Here is a 23,130-nt window from a genome sequence, read left to right on the forward strand (position 1 = left end):
CCTCCAATTACTCCGCGTTTTTTGACTACTTTTTACGATAGTTTTCATTTTATCATCCACTTTATTTTCGTATATGTCAATGTCAAAGTGAAACTATTCATTTTTAACATGTTAAAGTATTGGTGAGTACATTGGTGAGTGGGAGTGTAAGGCCAACCCATGAACCGTGATATGATTGGCTGTCTGTGACACAACTCACGAATATCTCCATCTGACATAACACAATCAGGAACTTTCAGTTAAGAGGAAAAAAAAGCCCTCAACCTTACAGGATACTGAGCCAAAAGCCTATTTCACATTGAAATGGTTACAGTATTCTTTCTGTTTTCAGTTGAAATGCAGTAGTGTTGCCATTGGCCTGAAATATCGACTTAAAAGCAAAGGCGCCCGTGTCTTGAAGGAGTTTCTAAGCTATGCAACTGTCCCTGCATGACAGTGGGAAAAAACCTGAGTGAGCTCAAAGTATCCAAATACATAGTTTACATGGTACATTACAGAATGGACGGCTATGTCATTTCACAGGTAAGAATGATTTAAAATACTTTTAAAAAAAGGAGCAATGTATGGCTTACAGTTTTTTGTAGAAATTAGAAGGATATTAGAAACTACATTAAACTATGGTAATACATATAACAATAATATTGAAATAAATGATATACAAAGGTAAAAGATATGTAAAGACATATATATATAAAGACATATAAAGATCTTATTTCTAACATACTATAGGTTCAAAAAATGAATTTTTAAGAAGGACAACTCATACTTCACATTAAAAGGAAAATCAAAACTAACATTTGACTGACAGACTCCGTTCCCCCTCTCTGTCTTCCCACAAACAGAAACTCTTTAACAGAGCACAAATCAAAGTTATGATCACAAGCAGTAAATAAATGTTACAGTCAAACTTTCACTTAATACTTTGAGATGTCTAAAATACATGTATTGTGTCATTATCGATTTATTCATTTGTTTGTTTTTTTTTTTTATTTATTTGTTTGCTTATAAATTTGTCTTAAAGCCACCTGAGGAAATGATCACGTATGAGTCTGATTTGAGGCCGCCATTTGACTTCTACCCGTATCTCAGCACTGAAAGCAACGTACATGGAGGTGATCCTAACTGCACAAACACACAAAACACACACACACACACACAAAAAAACCCCATTAAAAACACACATAACACAAACACAGGATTTCCATTTTGATCTCAACTACTGATTAAAGCCCTTCTGATTTCAATCAACATCCACTCTAACATTTATTTCCAAATTCTAATATACAAATCCTAATACGCCAAATCTAATAGGCAAATAAATTCCAATATATAAATTCTAATACCCAGTGCTATCACACATGCCATGCAGTAATTAATGAAAGAATGTATTTGTAGTGAATTGTGCTGATTTTATTTTGTGAACTTGTGTTAGTGCTCATTATAAAATTAGGGCCAGAGGAACAAGGACTAGTTCTGTATGTGGTCCAGACCAACTGCTGAAACAACATCTTTTTATTTGAACTTGCCAATCCAGCCGTGACAATATGAAAAATGAGGGGTTTGAGCTGGGGGTTTGAATGAGGGGTTTGAAATGAGGGGTTTGAAGCTCTCTCATATATGTGCTTAAAGACATGGGGCAAAAGAGATGGGATTTCTTTTTTTATATGAATATGTGAAATTGGTGCTTTAAACCAGGATGTTCATAGAAAGTGAAACAGTAAAAATTTCTGTCTTTGGAAGTTGAATTGCTCCATTAATAATCTTGAACAAATTTCGTAAATCTATTTCTACGCAGTTTTACTCATCAGGCTAAACAGAACTGCAAACCAATGCAAATCTTACTCACTGTTGTCATTAGAGACACAAGAAACAAAAGGATTCAGTGACTGACTGTGACTCAGAGGAAGCAGAAATGACAAATCTGTCATCCAATACTCACTGGACAAATTATACACATGGCTACAATCTCAACATATTTCATCTACATCCTTATACACTATTTTAACCATTATCACTTATTGCCCCCGACCACCCCCCCCCCCCAATCCATCTCTCTATCTATCTATCTGTCTCTCTCTCTCTCTCTCTCTCTCTCTCAGAGCCTGGGTGGGAGTACCAGCCCATACATCCACATCCTAGCGAGCTGGAGACTGCTCCAGGAAGTCATTTCACGGAGCTACACCCATCCCACTATCGCTATGGCGACATGGAATCGTACCACGTCCCACTGGACCCCAGTATGGGCGGGCTTCTCCCTGGAGTTCCTCAACAGGTTAGCCCTCTTCCTCTTATCTGACTATCTTTTGTACAGTAGTGCAAATGCAAACAAGGATGGGGCATCGGTTGTCAATGATTTCTCTTATTCAACACAAATGCTTTTATGACAAACCGCTCAATTTAATCTATACTTCCTTTTTTATTGTTCTCATGGCAAAACCATGTAACTGTGCATGACAAATCGAAATACCACTTCCTAAACCAATCTTATGAAGATCAAAGATTATTTCTTATGTTAATTTGTAATTTTGTCCGGACACTTTCAGATTTCTAGCAAGGAATGTTTCAATCTACATGACATATCTGTCTGAGAAACATTGGAGAGTTTAATTAAAAATTTTTATATGTCTGAGTGACTTTTTGTTTGAGTGACTGAGCCTATTAAGGGAATAATAAGAGGAGAGGAGAGGAGAGGAGAGGAGAGGAGGAGAGGAGAGGAGAGGAGAGGAGAGGAGAAGCAGGATGTGAAGAGAAGATTTGAAACTGAGACAGTGCAGACAGAATCTTGCTCAATATTGTCTTTTCCTGACTGAGCACTGTAGCCACAGGGTCTACCATAAGCCAACACACCAACCAGTGGACACACGCGCGCGCACGCACCCACGCACACACACACACGCATGCGCACACACGCACTCACTCAAGTTTGTATTCATATCTAAGTGGGGAATTCCCGTTAGCTTCCAGTTTCCTGTAACTAAAGAATACTAACCTATCCCTAACTCTCACCCTAACCCTAACCTTAACTCTAACCAAAGAAACATTTTGACATATTTATTTTACCAATAACAACAATATACTTTAGAAAAATCATATTGTTCACTTAGTGGGGAACAATATTTTGTGCCCCACACCAATTTTGAATCCCACACCATGAGTGTCCAGTCAGGTCGCAACCCCCAGTAAGCTAGCTTTACCTAACATACACACACACACACACACACACACACACACACACACACACACACACACACAGATACACACATCACCACTCCAACACTGACCCAAAGATGTTTGTAATTAAATGAGGGACTCACTGGCTCCAGAGGCTATTATCAGAAAAGGCACTGCTTTAAAATCACACACAATCAGAATACGCCCCAGTATCATTGTTAGAAATATGAAACTGCTGTATTTTTTAGATAATTCGCATTCACAATAACCATTAACTTTCAGTATTGCTATGGATTAAAGGTAAAATAAAATTAAACAACAATAATTAGTAGGACAGAAGTAGTTTTTTTTATGTTGTTTGTTTGTTTGTTTTTCATTTAAACAAAATATCCCATGAAATATTTGGTGAGAAAATACGTAGTTTGTCTGAAACGAAAATTTCTCCTCACCATTTTTAGACCAAGACTTACTGCGAAATGGAGCCAGTTGTTTTGAATCTCATTTTGTTGACACATAGTTTTTGCAAGTACTTCCTCTTTCACTATAAAGCGAGTCTCTGTCTTCCAAGTAAAGCACCAAGAATCTTGTCAGCTAAGCAACATTTTCACCTCCACAAGAGCGTTCAGGCTGAAGCAGTAGACACATGCTGGGAATGTATCTTGCCGCAAGCTTGCTTACAGGGACAAATCTAAATAAGAAGCCATTCTAAATAAAACAGTCAAACCAATACACTACATTAAAATGTGTTTTACTACTAACTTAGTGCACTTCTAGTGCATTCACTATTCAAATTCTGTACAGCATCTGTGACAGTTAGGGTGTGCAAACACAGCATTTCCCAATGTTTCTGGCCACAGCGCATCCTTACAAACATTCTTCATGTGCTTCTGATTAAAAAAATAAGAAAGAAAATTAGTAATAATAGAAACAAAACTGAGAACAAGCAAAACAAATGAAAACAAACTTTAAGTTGATATGACAATGCATATATATATATATATATATATATATATATATATATATATATATATATATATATATATATATTTATATATATATAATTCTTTTCTATATAATTCTATTCCATACAATTCTATTCTATAGAGCTATTCTGTTCTATGCTATTATTAAACTATTATTATATTACATCATATTATATTACTTTGTATTATGGGCAGTGGGAGTGATGGTTGTTGTTGTCTATAATATTGCTGTACTCAATGTTGATGGTGTTGACAAAAAGGTATCAAACCTATTGTATTCAGAATACATGCATAGAAATACGGTGGCTTTTATTACATCTTACACCTGTATTAATACTTTCACTGACGTTCACTGAAGACCGAGGATCACCACATCTCTATTTGGTCAAGGCAGAGCATCTGAGACACAAGGCTCAATCTTGAGGGCTGTCTCTTCACGCCCGCCGTTCTCCTGGGAATACTTGGGGGCAGAGAGACCGACAGAGTTGAATAAAAGTTGCACCATCAATGTTTTTATGCTCGCTCAACATAATTCTGAATGTTAATTTTTCCGTTCTCAGTTAGCATACATCTCCCATCCACTGCGCTACCAGCCTTCCCCTGCTGTCCACTGCAGCACGGATGAGGAGGACATGGGGGGACGTAGTCCTCCTTTCGAGGTGTCTGAGGGAGAGGACGAGCACGTGGATCGGCATGCCAGCACCTCCAGCGCAGAATCTGGTGAGAAACTCTCCTGCCACGGTTTATGGTACTATGGTACTATGGTACTATGGTACTATGGCACTATGGCACTGTGGTTTATGGTATCACCTCTATCACCTGGTATCAAGCGTCACAAAAGGCCATGAATCATGATTCAAACCAGAGCAAAGTCATGTAAAGCGTTCCTCAAAACACGGCTGAAAACCACAGGCTTTCACATTAAGTGAAGAATATGTGTTATAGGCTTGTGGTTGCTGTTGATTTTTAATCATTTCTCATTCTCCCTCCATCTCAAAACGCAGCGGGGGAAAACCAGAGAATACCCATAAGGTGTTCTCAGCAACTTCGATTTTCAAAAATTAAAACTATTCTAATGACAGATCTTGCCATGAAAGATTAATTTTCCACATGTTCAGTTAATGTGGCCAGTCTATGTGCGGGCCTTAAAACCCCACTGTTTCACATTAGTCTCCCACCAAGTAGCCTGTGAAATAAAAGAAGACAACAGTTTGAGAAAATTCATCCTTCATCATCTTCGCTTTCAGCTGGTGTGTTAAGGAGCCCTAGCTATAACCATTACAGGAATGAATTGTCAAAATGAATGATCTGTGAATTATATTCTAAAACCTCCTCCAAAAATTCAAAAAATGTGTCCTTTTTCTTAACAGCCTGACAGTGCTGCTATAAGCACACACACACACCCACACACACACACACATATATATATATATACACACACACACACACACACACACACACATGCACACATATTCATGAAATACTGGTTTTCTACATTGAGAGCAGTTCTTAGATCATTTTCATCATCTTTTCAGAGGGAAAGATTAGGTTTTGTAACCGCTGTATCATTATAGCATTTATATATGTATGTGTATACACACACACACACACGAACGCAAACACACACATATATATATATGTGTGTGTGTGTGTGTGTGTGTGTGTGTGTGTGTATGTACGTATGTGAGAAATGGATGCAGCCGAATAAAACACACTCTAATCATTCTGAACACCCAGGAAACAAGAGGAAAGTCCGCCTGTACCAGTTCCTACTGGACCTGCTGCAGGACGGGGACATGAAAGAGTGCATTTGGTGGGTGGACAGAGAACGGGGAACGTTCCAGTTCTCCTCCAAACACAAGGAGACCCTGGCGAACCGTTGGGGTCATCAGAAGGGCAACCGTAAGAGAATGACCTATCAGAAGATGGCTAGGGCCCTGCGGAACTACGGCAAGACAGGGGAGGTCAAAAAGGTGAAGAAAAAGCTAACTTACCAATTCAGTGGGGAGGTGCTGAGGAGGTTGTCTGCAGAGAGAAGGCTGTACCAGCACTAACAAACTAAGAGAAAGAGAGAGGACTGGGTTCTGGATTACATGATGGTGCAACGCTGGCACACTGAAGCACTGCAAAAAAAGAAAAAAAATATATATATCCTGATGCCAATTTCTCTCCAATGACTTTTTCATCTCAGGGAGCTGTTTAGGAAACATCTCGATGAAATACTTCTTTTGAGTTTCAGCATTAAATGAACTTATTCAGTTCTTTACCTGTATCATTTATTCAGACCTGCTTGAATTTAAGTGTTATTGAGGTTTTGTTTTGTTTTGTTTTGTTTTGTTTTGTTTTGTTTTGTTTTGTTTTGTTTTGTTTTGTTTTGTTTTGTTTTGGGATTTGCCCCTATCAGATTTTTTTTTAAGGTCAGGAAAGTCAGGAAGACAAACAGAAAAAAATATGTCTCTTTGTAAATGTTCACAATAGGTGGTGCATATACATTTGAAGAAATAAATTTAACTGGCAAAAAAAGTTTTGTAATAAATGTTAAATTTGTAATTTAATTTTGAGAACCACCACAGGACCGCACAGGAATAGCAGAATCAATGACCAACAGGTGTAAAAAGTGGAAAATTTAATTAAAAAAAAAATGGAAATCTGTGCCGGCTATGTCAATCAAATATCATGTAATATAGCAGCAACAAGTGATTATTTCAGCTTGCTCTCGACAAGCAAATGGAGAAGATGGAAATGAACTAAGAGTAAGAGCTCGAGCGGTGTTTAACTCCACCTAGTGGTTACCATAAACACACAATATCAAAAGACTGAATCAAGATTATTATTAACGACAAATTTATTGTATATACTTGATATAGGCTAAAAATTTCGGTTCGTTTGTGTATGAAAAGTGCTTACAATGTTGCCATTCAGTCCTGATATATTTTTCCAGTTCTCATTTGTCGGTACATTTAATCCTGGTCTCCTCAGTTTTACATGTCATTTACTGTTTAATATCAATATTCACAAAGCAATTTAGCAGTTTCACTGGTCCGAAGAAGTATGTTTCTCTTTTATCTAGACGTTAACTAATTTAATGTCTGTCTCAACTGTATGGAATGTGATAATGAAATTGTTGGGTAGTGGGACAGTGATTCTTTATTCCGCTAAGTCTTGCTTTATCATCTCACATCCACTGGTACGGGTAACTTTGTAAACGTTTACGTCATTTAAGAGACTCAAATAAAGCAGCAAACGAAAGAAAAACACCTTTGTTTACGCTCGCATGTTGATCAAGTGCAGCCAGATTTTTTTGCTATATAGTATTTAACTGAGTTTGATCTATTTTGATTTTTGATCAAACATGATTCGTGACAAGACAGTGAACGTTAATCAGAGGATATTAATCAATGGACGATTAGACTATCAGCTGTGTGAGAGAGAGAGAGAGAGAGAGAGAGAGAGAGAGAGAGAGAGAGAGAGAGAGAGAGACTTTATGGGGAAAATTAGGTCGTGTTGAAATGATCGGTGAACGAGTGACTCAAAAGCACTTTCTACTTATTCACATTGCATTTCATATACGCAAACTATTTTAATACGAATATTGCACGGTTTGTAATGCTCTACTGCGTCTGGATGGCTTGTCCCAGCTTCGGCGTGATAGTTCCAGTCACGGGCAATTCATTACGATCACTGCAGTTAAGTAAAAATGCTATTACCAGGGCATAAGAATACAATAATATCAGTTGTTATCTTGTGTTCTTTATTTGATTGGCAAATCCTGAATGTGTCCGGCACTAAAAGTAAAAGACGAATCTATGAGTCATCGGCTCAAACCAATCAAATCCCTAGAATCTGAAAGTTGCCTCGGTTTCGGTTACGCCCGATACTCATCGGCCAATCACAGGCAAAGTTGCAGAATTTGAATTGAAAAGACGGTTTAAAGCAGAATCAGTACAGCCGTGTTGATACCGGGGTTAGGAAACCCAATAAAATAATTTTCTTTGAGCTTTTATAGTGCAAGGTATTCGAAATATTCTTTGTGGGAATAGCTGACCAGTCGTCGCAATGAGAAAAAGGTATGTCTTTATTTTCCGGATTGTTTTAGTGTTTCTTACGCAATTAGATTGTAAATGACAGTAGTTAGTTAAAGCTAACTAGATAGCTAGCTATCCATTAGGTAGCGAAATTCGCTTATGTTTGCCATATGTATGTTTCAAAACATTGGTCCGAGTAGTTGACAAAATATTCGTCTGAAGTTCATTACATTAAAAACGCTTAAAAGAAAGGTTACGTTTAAAATAGTGGGTATTCAGTGTTGTTCACAATGTGCTACTTTGGTCATTAGTTTCTTCGCTTTCTGTAACGCTGCTAAGATGAATGGCTTAAAATTTTATTTGTCAGCCTTCTGTAGATAAATATTTACGTGGTGTTAGTTTAAACTGTTAATTGTCTTATTTGCTAAGTAACGTTCCAGTACACACGTTTCACGTTTGGCACTGGCTTGGCATTAAGCTGCATGATTTGGACGGTGTTGAAAAGTTGCTGCTGAAATAGCCATTTGTACTCTACTCTGTCCAACTTCGTCACATAGCCTACCAAATGGTTTCGTCTTCCATATTAAGATTCTGTTTAAGTAAACGTTTATGTCCCATCGCATGTATAGTGGCATTTTCCTTCAACGGCCAACTTAGCAGAAAGGCCAAGCCCAGTTCAAGAGATGATTGCATCGTTCAAATTTTTCTGTTATCCATCCAACACCTCGGGCTCAAGGTGTAAACAGTGCTGACTTTGCGACTGAGTCTGAAAGTACGACAGGACTAAAAGGCATTACTCTCTGGTCTCTAGTGAGGTGCATGCCGCAGAGTCCGTGGCATGTTTGAATAAAGCCCTGGGTCGTCTGAAGGACATCTGGGAAGAGATCGGAATCCCGGAGGACCAGAGATTCCAGCGAACAGATGCGGTTAAGATGCATATTAAAGTAAGTAGGATTTCCGTGGCTGCGGTTCACCCACTGGTATTGTTTTTTTTTTTTATCTTTGTTTGTATGTTGGCCTATCCCTGCTGAATGTTATCTTGGGGAAAGAAAGGATAGCCACTGTCTTTAATGAGTTGGGTGTGCCTCTTTTTGAACTACAAGCTTCATTCTTGTCGTATTTGAGCATCTTGGTGTCTCTGGCTGTGCTGTCTATGGGTTAGTTATGTTGTTGTTGTGTGACTTGTTTGCCTTGCAGAATCTTTTAGACATGATGATTGCCGAGGAGGAGGGTCTGAAGAAACGACTGCTGGCCAGCATTGCCTCCTGTCGTAAGGAACTAGACATTCTCTGTGAGGAACTTCATCTTGCTCCTTTTGAGGTAAAGTTGGAATCATACTGGAAACTGTGGCAACCTGTAAAATGTTATTAATGTGGAAACAGAGAGCTATGAACCTGTGGTTTTCTAAATATAATCTCTACATTATTACTGATGCTTGTTTAAAAGGTAGTCATGTGAGTCCTCTTACAAGTATTCTTATTTTGTCATGTGTAAATGAGCTCAGGTAGATGTAAAAGGTGTTTGTTTGTGTAAACATACGGACTCAGACTTGTTTTTGTGTGTGTCCAGGAGGAGGAAGGCTGCACCATGCTGCAGTTAGAGAAGGACATTCGCACTCGTCTGAAGGTGATGATGAAGCAGAAGACGGAGCGCCTGCAGGAGCTGAAGGCCCTGCGCAAGGAGGATCAGGAGCTGTGTGATATCCTCTGCTCCCCTCTCTACTCCATTGACCCTGACCGCGTCCCCTCCTCAGAGGAGCTGGAGAGCTACCGCCAGTACCTCCTTACTCTCAGCCAGGAGAAGGTAAACTCTCAGGCCGTCTAGCCCCAGTTTCTGTACAAACATGTCCCTGTAAGGCTAAACTGTTATACTGTCTTAGTATGTGTGTAGATGGGTGTGATCGTGTTAAACATATTTTAACACCACTGAATGAGATGTGTGTTGTAGTGGGTAAAAAGACTAATGTTGAAACTGTGGGCCAAAAAAGACAGTTTTCGGAGTATTTTCTGAAGCCTTTTCTAATATACTCAGTGTGTTGTAGGTCTTTTTAACGGGCTGTCTCTCTCTCACCGCTCTTTGTAGGTGCGGCGGCATGCAGAGTTTGTGGGCATTAAGCGACAAATCATCGCGTGCATGGAGGAGTTAGAGCAGGTTCCTGATACCAGCTTTGAGAGAGATGTGGTTTGTGAGGATGAGGAGGCTTTCTGTCTCTCCACAGACAACATCACGGCCCTCAAAGTGCTGCTCGCTCAGGTAACACACTCACACCTCAATACCACACAGTCCTGCCTCAGCCGCACCTCTTATTCTCCAACTATCACATGGAGAACTCCCCTCATAACGATCTGTTTCTGATGATTAGCTCAAATGGGTATTATACATTGGCCCTTTTAGATGTCTGTTAGGCCTGGTAGGCACACCCCTATGAGGTTGGACTGATACCAAATTTGATTTAGTTTAGTCTCTGTTTCTCATAAGGACACCCCCCCCCCTCCCCACCAATAGTCACACTCACACTCACACACTCATTTTCACCCTTTGATCTTTATATGTGGGTCTGTATAGGTCTGCTTTTTGTTTTTTGATGGTCTTTCCAGTTAGTTTCAGTTTCGAGTGTGTTTGTTTATGAGAGCGCTGGGATTCTGTGTGTTATCTGAGGGGTTTGTTATTGTATTGGTCTGAGGTTGTCATGACAGTGACGTACATGTGTGTGTGTGTGTGTGCGTGTGTGTGTGTTGTTGTGTAGCTGGAGAGTCGTAAGGCAGACACGGAGGCCCTGTGCCAGTCGTTGAGAGGCCGTATCCAGGAGCTGTGGGAGAGACTGCAGGTCCCTCAGGAGGAGAGAGACGGCATGCACGAGCATATGACCAGCTCTAGGAAGAAGAACGTGGATGCTGTAAGTACTTAACACCCACACCTGAAACCAACACTCATTTAAAATAACTTCATCTGTGCCGCGTTTGGCTACTGTCAGTTTAACTAGTGGTAAAAAAAAAAATCATTGGTGTTAAACTCTGGTACAGCTGATACAAGGTTTTCTTTGCTATGTTCTGACATCATAATAGGATGCACTGAGAAATGCAAAGCAAAAAAGCCTATCTGAGTGATGACTATTATGGAAGACGTTATTGTGAAGCCTCATATATTAATTTGGCGTGTATGGTAATGAAGTGTCTCTTGAGGCAGAGAGGGAATTAAGCCTCAGTAGGAAACAGATGGAGAATCGCATTCATTCAGATACATTCCTCGCTCTGGCTATAAACAGATGTCAGAATGGTGTGGCTTTTATGAGCGCCTCTCTGATCATTGTCATGCTGAATGTGTCTCTGTGTTTGTTTGTGTCTCAGTTGCAGTTAGAGGTACAGCGCCTGGAGGAACTGAAGATTAAAAACATCCAGAATGTAATAGAGGCCATCAGAGCAGAAATAGCTTTGTTCTGGGAGAAGTGCTTCTATAGTCCAGACCAGAGACGGTCCTTCACGCCATATTACAGCGGTACGTTTCTCTGCCACCTGAGAGGGTACATCTTACTGACGGCTTTACTTGTTCTACACCATGTTTGTTTACCCTGTTTCTGTCTCTGTGTTTATTTAGTTAATTAGTTCTTTCTAAAAGGCCTTAAATGAATCGTGGCTCCCTGTCAATCATGGTTTTTAATAATAGTAATTGCTGAGCTGTCAGTGACGGTGAAAAACGGCGCATGTCTGTTCACACTGCTTTTGAGAACTGGCAGTCAGTGTTTTAAATGAGCCTTTTAAATGAATCAGTAGTTTGCTGTCTGAGTGAAGAATGCAGAGATATTTCATGTGAAGTGAACTTGGGTGGGGTTTGTCTGTGATTGGTCTGAGCAGACGATTTCAGTGAGGAGCTGCTGAGTCTCCACGAGGCTGAGGTGCTGACGCTGAGGAAGAACTACGAGGACCATAAAGAGCTGTACGATGGAGTGACCAGCTGGAGGACCAACTGGATCCTGTTTCAGGAACTTGAGGTAAACTCAGGCATGCTACTTTAGTGTCCGTGTCCCTCTCAAACCACAAAGTTCCTACCTGTGTGATCTTTATGTAAGTATTTTGACGTCTCCACCTGAATGGTTGGTTTTGTGCCACAGAGAAAGGCGACGGACCCATCTCGCTTCAACAACAGAGGAGGAAACCTGCTCAAAGAAGAGAAGCAGAGAGCTGACCTGCAGAAGAGTTTACCTAAGGTCTGTCTCTGGGTCTCTCTCTCTCTCTCCTTTTTCTGTCTCTGTCTTCAAAATGACGCCCAGGACAAACCACTCTTTATCATGAACCTAAACTGTGTGTGTTCCTGTTTTGTGATTGGTTGTTTAGCTGGAGAAGAATCTGAAGGCTCAGATTGACCAGTGGGAGGAGGAGCAGGGCAGGGAGTTCCTGGTGAATGGACAGAAGTTCCTGCAGTACGTGGAAGAGCAGTGGGCGCTCTATCGCATGGAGAGGGAGAGAGAGAAACTGGAAAGGGTAAGGGCCAGGGAAGCTCTCTTTAAACTGTCTCTGTGGTCTGTGTTCGCAGCACAACACAAAGCTGTGCCAGGGTAATGCTGTAAAACTTATTTTAACAATCCGTTACTGCTCTGAATTTGACACAACAGCAAATGAGGAAGAATAAGCAAACCGAGGAGGATATGCTGTATGGTACAGCCCTGAGGACTCCCACCAAGAGAAGACTGGCAGGAACCCCCACACCAGGCAAAACACGAAAGGTAAACACACATGCTCTGTGTGTGTGAGTGTGTGTGGCCAGGGCTAAATGTGTTTCAGTAATTCGTTCTGACTGAATGCACATTCTGTTGATTGAGGCTTGTTTTTTTTTGTTTATTATTATTATTTTACGCTTTTGTACTGTGATTGTGAAAATGTGCCATAATTCCCTGGTCTCTGCTGCTTCCTCTCCTCCAGATGAATACCACCTCCAGCATCTCCAGCTCCACCCCTAACAGCACCCTGCGCTCCATCTGCCAGTCACCAGTCCTTAGACCTCCCCTGTCAGCCAGCAAGGTGAGACAACAGTACCCCTCTGTCTCTGTTCGCTTTACACGTCCTCTGTCTCTGTACGCTTTACACTTTACACGTCCTCTGTCTCTGTACGCTTTACACGTCCTCTGTCTCTGTACGCTTTTACACGTCCTCTGTCTCTGTACGCTTTACACGTCCTCTGTCTCTGTACGCTTTACACGTCCTCTGTCTCTGTACGCTTTACGCTTTACACGTCCTCTGTCTCTGTTCGCTTTACACGTCCTCTGTCTCTGTACGCTTTTACACGTCCTCTGTCTCTGTACGCTTTACACGTCCTCTGTCTCTGTACGCTTTACACGTCCTCTGTCTCTGTACGCTTTACGCTTTACACGTCCTCTGTCTCTGTTCGCTTTACACGTCCTCTGTCTCTGTTCGCTTTACACGTCCTCTGTCTCTGTACGCTTTACACGTCCTCTGTCTCTGTACGCTTTACACGTCCTCTGTCTCTGTACGCTTTACACGTCCTCTGTCTCTGTTCGCTTTACACGTCCTCTGTCTCTGTACGCTTTACACGTCCTCTGTCTCTGTACGCTTTACGCTTTACGCTTTACACGTCCTCTGTCTCTGTTCGCTTTACGCTTTACACGTCCTCTGTCTCTGTACGCTTTACACGTCCTCTGTCTCTGTACGCTTTACGCTTTACGCTTTACACGTCCTCTGTCTCTGTACGCTTTACGCTTTACACGTCCTCTGTCTCTGTACGCTTTACACGTCCTCTGTCTCTGTACGCTTTACGCTTTACACGTCCTCTGTCTCTGTTCGCTTTACACGTCCTCTGTCTCTGTACGCTTTACGCTTTACACGTCCTCTGTCTCTGTACGCTTTACGCTTTACGCTTTACACGTCCTCTGTCTCTGTTCGCTTTACACGTCCTCTGTCTCTGTACGCTTTACGCTTTACACGTCCTCTGTCTCTGTTCGCTTTACACGTCCTCTGTCTCTGTACGCTTTACGCTTTACACGTCCTCTGTCTCTGTTCGCTTTACACGTCCTCTGTCTCTGTTCGCTTTACACGTCCTCTGTCTCTGTACGCTTTACACTTTACACGTCCTCTGTCTCTGTTCGCTTTACACGTCCTCTGTCTCTGTTCGCTTTACACGTCCTCTGTCTCTGTACGCTTTACACGTCCTCTGTCTCTGTACGCTTTACACGTCCTCTGTCTCTACGCTTTACACGTCTTCTGTGTCTGTTCGCTTTACACATCCTCTGTCTCTACGCTTTGCACGTCCTCTGTCTCTGTTCGCTTTACACGTCCTCTGTCTCTGTTCGCTTTACACGTCCTCTGTCTCTGTACGCTTTACACTTTACACGTCCTCTGTCTCTGTTCGCTTTACACCTAACACGTCCTCTGTCTCTGTACGCTTTACACGTCCTCTGTCTCTGTACGCTTTACACGTCCTCTGTCTCTGTACGCTTTACACCTAACACGTCCTCTGTCTCTGTACGCTTTACACGTCCTCTGTCTCTGTACGCTTTACACGTCCTCTGTCTCTGTACGCTTTACACGTCCTCTGTCTCTGTACGCTTTACAAGTCCCGTGTGTCCCTTCGCTCTTTGCTGTATGAGAATACACACAACTGTGTTCTCTTGATGTTTTATTTTTCAGACAACTTGTCTCTAAAATGCCTTCCTACGCATGAGTGGACTTTAGAATGCCACTTAAGCATCAGTTTTAAAGTTCCATCCTTTAAGGGTAACCTCTCAAACGTGTATTTATGTATTTCTTTGTGTTTTGTTTTCGTGTGTGTGTGTCTGCGTGTATATGTGCGTGTCCACAGATAGGCCTGGGCCTGCGGACCCCGGGCAGAGGCAGGACTCCTCGGGCTCTGGAGAGGAACAAGGAGAACATGTCTCATCTGAGCGGTGCGTTACGCACGATGGCGGCAAGCCCTCAGAAAAACCACAGCATAAACTCAGTGGCCAGCACGTACTCTGAGTTTGCGGTAAATTGCCCTCTTTGACCTTCATCTACCAACATCCAGCCTCCAGCAACACACTGTCCAGACACACGCACATGCACAGAGTGTGGGCTATATGAGCATGGGGAATATCTGTATGTTTGTAGAATAAACTGGAAACTGGTCTGAGATCAGTAGGAAGCTGTAGTAGTAAGGGATTCAGTATGTACAGCCGCTGTTTTTGCATCAGTGTTGGTTAGTGGGCCTTTCTGTGTAAGGTATTACTCCTGGCTCCAATCAGAAGAGCCTTTAGCACAGAGATGCCCAGATCCAGTTCTTGAGAGCCAAAAAGCCGGCTGCTTTTTGTTCATACCTCTTAATCAGGCTGTTTTTTTTTTAAGCTGTAAAACAGGATAGTGTGCTCTTTAGCCAGTGACTGACCATGTGTAGTGGGTTGCATAGAAAAGCAGCAGGACTTTGGCCCTCCAAGACAGGATTTGGGCACTTCTACTTTAGCTCATCTCACATGTAGAATCCCATGTCCACACTCAGCTCCCTCTGCCTGGCCCACTGAGGTAAGTCTAAGGGTGTGACCTGATTCTGTCGTGACTGAAATCTGCATTTTATTCTAGAGGGATTGTGACGACATTCAGTCCACCATCCTCTCAAGGTCTGTATGGTTTTTAAGTCCATTCACTAACCCACTGATGTAACCACACACACACACAGTGAGACTGCTGGAGCCCCAACTCACACACAAACAGAGCCAAAGACAGGCAGGACTGTCTTCCATTCCTTTCTCCGATAGCCCTAACCCTTCTCCTGGGTTGTCTGGACTCTGTGTTGCTGAGCTAGTCTTTCATTCTGTTTGCTGAACAGGTTGGGCTGAAACCCTTAGCACTGCTCATACGTACTTACATACCTGGTTCGCTTCTCTTCCTTTCTCATTTGATTTTGTTTGTTTGGTTTGTTTTTTTCATCTCCCTTTGAATTAATCCAAGTCCTTCATCAGACCCTGAGTTATTTTTGTGCCTGTGTAATTTTTCATTTCCGCTGTTGGCCTAATGAAAGCATGGCTTTATGGTTAATGTACACACACACACACACACACACACATGCTGATCTCTCCACAGCCGCACTGCTCCACACCAGCAACTTAGTCAGCAAACAGGACACATGTGGTAGATGAAGAGTGGTCAGGAATTGATTTTACACTTGTGTTTGACATTTGAAATCTGGCAAGACAGTGTGTCAAACCGAGCAATGCATCCGTTATTAGGAATTAGTGCGGCATGAAAAATGCCTGCGAAATGTAAACCTGAAAGCCTGTAGACTTGTGTGGACACTGGTCTGTGTCTGTGACAATTCAAGGAATGGCCAGACGGTCCCATCTGGCATCAGGTGTTTTGACATGAAATAAATGTCTTCACATGTTTTGGGTTTTGTTTTTTTTTCTCTTTTATCTGTTTCTGAAATGAAATCTCATGTTTTCCCTCCTTTTTATCTGTTTCCAGCGAGAACTGTCACGGGCCTCAAAATCTAACCCTAAAACAGGACTCCTGAACTCCACCATCACGCACTGATGCCAACACTTCCACTCCGCGTCTCCTCTTCTCCTTCTCTCCTGCTTTTATTTACTTTTTTACATGAAGGCAAATTCCACCCTCAAGAATGTACTGAATATTAGGCTTATTCAAAAAAAAAAAAAGAAAGAAAGAAAACCATGCTGGTAGCAAAATGTGTCCATTTTTCTTTTTTTTTTAAAAATGTTTTGCAGTGTCGCCTACTGAGCACAGAACAAACTGATTAACAGAGCAGTCCTAATGACACTGCCAGTTGAACTCTGCCTTTTTTACTCATTTTAAATCTGTCCATGTTTGATTTATAAGTGTTTTATGAACTGATTATCAGGGTGTTTTTGGTCAAATGGCTGGGTTTTTTTTTATATTTATTGTTTACTTTTCTTTTTTACCTCTTTTGCACCTACTTTTTATGATCTTAGAAATATCCAATGCATCATTCTACCAGATGTTGCAAACAGTGTAATCTAAGCTATAAAACTAACACTATTCATTCCTGCTTGTAGAGCACAGTGTTTCAATGACTGCCTGTTTTCATATGGTGACTGGCAACCTGTACAGATTTTTTCCCCAAAAATAAACATATATCAAACAATGTTGATTGTGTTAAACCATAGACTACACAGAATATAAGGTTGACAGGATTTGAAGCCTGAAATCAACAGGACATAAATGCATAAATACAGAATGTTTCAAAAGAACTCTGATGACATCAGTCATTTGATGGAATGTGTATTTTATTGCTCAGAATGGAATAAAAAAGAACAATGAGCATGTCGTAGAGCTCAGGTGGAGTGTTCTAGAACTGTCAAGAGACTCGGGTCATGAGTTCCTCCAGGGCTCTCTCCCTGTGGTTCTCATGGACCAGCAGTACCTCTTTAATGGCATTCTGCTGGAAGCCCATCTCATTAAACTGAGCCAAGAGACGCAGGAACTCAGCAGCCTGACAGAAAAAAAAAAACACAATCACATCAGCATGCCTGCAGTTCTAGTTCAAAATCCATAGAAGTAATTTTGTGGCATTTTGGAAATGAGGTGAAATTAAAATATTTCACACCTATAATTACATCTGAGACAGATGTTAAGTTGTTTGTGATGCACTCAGCCAAGAGGCATATGTGTGTGTGTGTGTGTGTGTGTAATCACCTTGGTTTCACAGTTCTGAAACATCTCCAGTGCTTCCTCCACCTGAGTTTTGTCATAGCCCAGTTCACACAGATGCTCACATGCCACCAGGTAACTCAGGATCTGGAGTGAACAGAGAAAGAGACAGAGCTGTGCTTAAGGGAGAAAGACCGGAATGTAGGAGTCACTAAGAATCACTCATGTCTATTCTGCTCTCGGGTACAATCCTGCAAAAAAAGAACTGTTCCACACACACATCCTGGACATATAGGAGGAAGAGCCCAAATCAAATCTTTATTTTACTAATACGATTCAGAAATTCCCCAAATAGCACAGTATTTAAAAAAAAAAAAACGTACAAATTTCATTTTTGGGGGGGAAAAAACAAGACTATAAATGAAAAATAACTTTTAGTAATTTTCCCTGGTTCATTCCTTTAGCTGTAGGGATGATTCAGGCATGTTTTCTTGACATCTCTGTGTGCATTACCTGTTCTGGGCTTCGGCAGCCAGTCCTTTGTAGAGCCATTATGGCGGTGCATACAGGGTAGCCCTGAGCCGTAATGGCCTCCAGTAGCTCTCTCTCATCCTGGCTCAGTGCACACAGCAGTTCTGTAGACGAGTCCCGCGCTGAACCGCGACCATGGGAGGTCTTGGGCCGCGCACTCTGAGATGGCGGGAAAATGAACGACTCAGTCTTGCCCAACCTATTTCCCCAATGCTCCTCTAGTTTGTGCATTTTTATATCAGCCTCATACAAGCCAATGCCATTCAACTTATCAGCTGACTCTCAAACAGTGGGTCATTAGAATCAGGTGTGTCGGGACAGGGATAAGACAAACCCGGTGCCATGCCAGCAGGCACTCTGGAAACCTCAAGCTTCTTTTCACATTTAACTACAACCACACACACACAGACACACATACATTTTCTGTAGGTAAGAGAGAGGATGCTGCATAGATCAAATGCTTCTGCCCACATCCTGAATAAAACATACATAACACATGTCTGCTCTTCCACACAATCACACATTCCTTTCATGCAATTCTGCATTATTAACATAACTGCATTACTGTACAGATCATGTTGTGTGTCATAAAAAAATGTGTGTGTGTGGCCAGGTTTTCCAGTGTAATTACCTGACGATGGACCTGTTATGTAATGCACATTTTAATCCATACTCTCTGTTCACACTAAATCCTTTCCAGGAAACCCATTCATACACACTGAGCCAAATGCCTGGGACCGGGATCAAACCGTGTCACATGAGAAAACTCCCGGGAACTTTCTCCACTGTTTCCCTACAGAGGTGTTTAGAGATTAAAATGCAGAGGAAAACAGCATAAGAATATCCATGTTTTGAGGAGTGAAAGTTGATCTGAGTGCTGATTGGCTGAGGGAGTTGATGGTAAAGGACAGGAACTTAGAATAATTAAGCATGAAACTTAAGTTACTTTAAAGTCAGACAATATCATTTCATTTTAAACTTTTCAAATAAGTGTGAGTGAGACAGAAGGCAGGAGAGTGTTCTGGTCCTTACTTGCATGGAGGGTTTCTGGCGTCGGGTAGAGGGAGCAGGGCCAGCGGAAGAAGGCCTGGTCTGTTTGAAGGTGGACGTGGAGGTGCTTGTGTTGACTCTCTGCTGAGTCGACGAGTGCCTTTTCCCGCCAGACCACAGCACGTTGGGCTTCCTCCTGGAGGGTCTCGCGCCGTGATCCGCCGGCCGCGGGCTGCTCAGCTTCGGCTGTTCCTTAACGGGCAGGGAGGCCTGACGGAGCTCCTGGACAGAGGTCTTGGAGCGGTGGTGCCCACGAGGGGAGGAGGGGTGTGACACGTGAGGATCCGTGTTCTTCTTGAGCTCCCTGAGACGGGAGAGGCCCTGTTTGGGTCCCGCGCTCTGAGGTCTCTCCCTGGTCTTCGAGGAGCGGGCTAAGCAGTCTTCCTCCGTAGAGGAGCCTTCGTCATCCTCGGAGTATCCACCAGCGTCGCACTCCGAGTCGGAGATGAGGAATTTGACGGAGCGATGCGGGGGCAGCCAACGGGAGTCCGCCGAACTCAGACTGAGGCTGCGTGGGCGTCGCCCGCGGTCCCAGAATTCCCCGCTCCTGTGGCGACCGAGCCGGCTCTGCTGGGGGCTGCTGAACATCAGCCAGTAGGGGGGGCAGGAGGGAGCTGCACCAGCACCAACGTTCAGCCGCTGGGCAGATCTCGGGTTTTTACAGTAGCCCGCCTGTTGTCCAGTCAAGACCCAGTTCTCCAGACTAAACTCATACTGCCAAAAATGAGTTTCTCATGTTCAAACCATATTTTACACCAAAATGCAAACACACACAAACACACACGCACACACACACACACACACACACACTAACACATCACACACACACACACACACACACAGACACACGTTTTCTGTACATAAAAGAGATGATGCTCCATAGATCAAATGCTTCTGCCCACATCCTGAATAAAACATACATAACACATGTCTGCTCTTCCACACAATTACACATTCCTTTTATGCAATTCTGCATTATTAACATAACTGCATTACTGTACAGGTCATATCATGTGTCATAAAAAAATGTGTGTGTGTGTGTGTGTGTGTGTGTGTGTGTGTGTGTGTGTGCCCAGGATTTCCAGTGTAATTACCTGACGGTTGTTCTGCTGTGTAACGCATATTTAAATCCATACTCTCTGTTCTCTCTAAATCCTTTCCAGGAAACCCATTCATACAAACCAAGCCAAATGCCAAGGACTAGATCTGCCCGTACCTCTTTAAAGCGATCAGCAAACATGGATTAATAATTATTTCCGTGACTCCATATGGTGTGAAACATGAGCTAATCTTTAGTGCTGAAGCAAACCACTGCTGTGTTTTTACACACCTTCCAGGTGCTTGTTTATAGTTTACGTTGCCCTGTAGTGTATGATATACAGTCAGCATACTGGGCGTCATAAACTCACCTCTGTCTCCCGGAGTATTTGACGGTAGTCGGGAATCTGGATGTCTGGAACTGTGATTGGCTGCATTTCCAGGGGTTCGTCTAGATCACCCACGGGAATTTTAAAGGGAAGTTCATCAAGAGCATTCATTCTATCCTCACTGCATCAGAAAACTCTGGGCACAAACAGAGATTTGATTTACTATTCTATTCACTATTAATACAACTTTACACATATAAAACTGAAAACATGCAGTTATACTGCTGTTTAGGCAAACCAACACTAAACACTAATGATAAAAATGTACGTCTATGTTGTAATGTAATTACATTGTTACCCTTTTGTCATTATAAATAACAATTGTTATCACACATGTTGTAATCAGTACTATTGTCATGATTATAGTCATTATGAATGTTATAGGCGTTATAAACATTAGTGTTTATTATTGTAATTGGTAACAGGAACACATCTATAATAATAACAACACTTACAATAATAACATTAACTAAACTATCTATATACAGACCCAAACAGACATGTACAAACACATACCTTTGAGTGTGATGCTGGTCCGCCTGAGAGTTGTGGCAGTGTGTGTGTGTGTGTGTGCGTGTGAGTTCAGGTTGGTAGAGAAGACATAAGGAACCCGGTGTTCACCCGTGCTCTTGCGTGTGTCTAACTCAGCCATGGTCACACTGGCTTATTCTCAGTGACTCACTAAGCCCTTCTTATCTCAGCTTGTTTACCAATACAAACACACAAACACTCTCCCCTCTCAACACACTCTAAGCTGCTCGTTTCATAGTCTTCATTAAACAGGGTCTCATGTGATTCTCTGAACTTGAGCTGTACTATGACAGACATGACTGTAGCTAAGTGGGAACTTAAAATTTCACAAAATTTTAAATGCTGTCTGATTCAACCTTATTACACTCTATGAATGATTAATTTCTAACTGAATAATAGGGTAAATAATACCTATAATAAAATAATGTTAATCATATTTAAGGTGAGCCTCAGGTTGTATTTTTCCTTGTAGATTCACCATAACGAATCTGACAGGCTTGAGACTCTTTGACAGTATTGTGTTAAAAGGAAGATCATTTTGTCAGTTTACCTCACTGAGATCAGAGAAGGTGTCAGTCAGTGTTGGTGCTAGTTCATATACAGGTCACTGGAATTCACACACTTTAAGAATGTCACTACAAAGAAATGTGCTTCTGTTATTCATCTGTTAAGGCATGGATCAGGAAAACGCTGAGGTGTCAGGAAACAATACAATGAACGACACAGGCAGAGATTACACACACTGCTGAGGTAAGGACATCACTGACGACACATACACGCAGCACGTGTGAGCGAGGTGTGGGATGCTGCCCTCTGGTGGTCTAAACATGCACTCCACATCTGGGACAATCACTACAGGTTGTCAGCTGACGAGATAGTGCTCAACTCCGCGCTCTGTTCCCAAAACCAGCATATCTCAGGTGCATTCCACATTACAATCCCCCCCCCCCCAGTGAGTCCCTTAACTCCTACACACAGTTACCCACTTACTGACAAGAGATGAGTATTATGCTAAATGTCAGTGCTGTGTTATTTACTTGTGTTATGTCACCAGGGACATCCCAAAATCACGTAGAAACGAAAGCACCAGTTGCATAAAACCGTCCAGAGATGAGTTTCAAGTTAAAAAAAAAAAAGGGGGAGACAGCTCTTACAGAGATATACATTTTATTTATGTCTTTAAACAATCACGTCTACAGTATAAATTCTTTTGAGATTCCAAACATAAGGGGTTGACAAGTTGGTTGCTTGACCTTTGAAAGAAAAGAAAACAGAGAAGGACAAAAAAAAAGAAAAAAAAAGCAGCTTATTTTAAATTTCACGGAGAGAATGAAGGTGAGAGACAGAAAAAAGAGAGAGAGGATGGGAGGACGTGACCAAAAAACCCCCAAAAATCTCAGTGTAATTTCCCCCTCTGAATAATATTCATCAATACTGTTGCTGAGGACTGCAGTGACCTTGAGATTGATGGGAGTTTTGCAGACAGAGTGAATCTGCACTGAGAGAGAGTGTGTGTGCAGGCAGGCCTAAGATCTGTGTTTCTATAGCACGTTTCTATAACATCCCTGGACTGTACAGGTTAGGTTTACTCTGGACTGAACACACACTGATAAAAAAAAAAAAATCATTACATTTACTGCAAAGGTTTTAACTGTAAAGATAGAAAGAGTTCAACAAAACAGAACAAAACAAGCAAATGTGATAATGATGTTTTGAAACAGCATTTAAAAAAAAAAAAGAAAAAGAAAAAAAAGCCCTGACTGGGACCAGGTGGCTTTTGACTGCTTCCTGTGCTGGTTGT

The 23,130-nt window shown here is 41.8% G+C and overlaps 3 protein-coding genes across 3 annotated transcripts; 2 read left to right on the plus strand and 1 right to left on the minus strand.

Moving 5' to 3' along the window:
• The first annotated feature begins 446 nt into the window (after positions 1–446).
• Positions 447–6,412, plus strand: spi1a (Spi-1 proto-oncogene a). Its single transcript, XM_030790687.1, has 5 exons — positions 447–522; positions 1,022–1,112; positions 2,100–2,272; positions 4,715–4,874; positions 5,892–6,412. The coding sequence occupies exons 1-5, from the start codon at positions 484–486 to the stop codon at positions 6,206–6,208; spliced, it is 780 nt and encodes a 259-aa protein (XP_030646547.1). The 5' UTR covers positions 447–483; the 3' UTR covers positions 6,209–6,412.
• Positions 6,413–8,210: 1,798 nt separating this feature from the next.
• prc1a (protein regulator of cytokinesis 1a) lies at positions 8,211–16,692 on the plus strand. Its single transcript, XM_030790695.1, has 14 exons — positions 8,211–8,221; positions 8,991–9,123; positions 9,377–9,499; positions 9,749–9,982; positions 10,262–10,432; positions 10,926–11,075; positions 11,527–11,674; positions 12,031–12,167; positions 12,288–12,383; positions 12,511–12,657; positions 12,789–12,899; positions 13,096–13,194; positions 14,990–15,154; positions 16,624–16,692. Exons 1-14 carry the CDS (start codon positions 8,211–8,213, stop codon positions 16,690–16,692), a joined length of 1,794 nt encoding a protein of 597 aa, XP_030646555.1.
• An 805-nt stretch (positions 16,693–17,497) lies between these two features.
• LOC115826647 (ubiquitin-associated protein 1-like) lies at positions 17,498–20,909 on the minus strand. The gene is made up of 5 exons (XM_030790528.1): positions 20,781–20,909; positions 19,354–20,085; positions 18,304–18,480; positions 17,836–17,937; positions 17,498–17,632 (listed from the first exon to the last, which is right to left on the minus strand). Exons 1-5 carry the CDS (start codon positions 20,907–20,909, stop codon positions 17,498–17,500), a joined length of 1,275 nt encoding a protein of 424 aa, XP_030646388.1.
• Between the last annotated feature and the right edge of the window lie 2,221 nt (positions 20,910–23,130).

This window comes from Chanos chanos, chromosome 13 (assembly GCF_902362185.1).
Source record: "Chanos chanos chromosome 13, fChaCha1.1, whole genome shotgun sequence".
Lineage (NCBI taxonomy): Eukaryota > Metazoa > Chordata > Actinopteri > Gonorynchiformes > Chanidae > Chanos > Chanos chanos.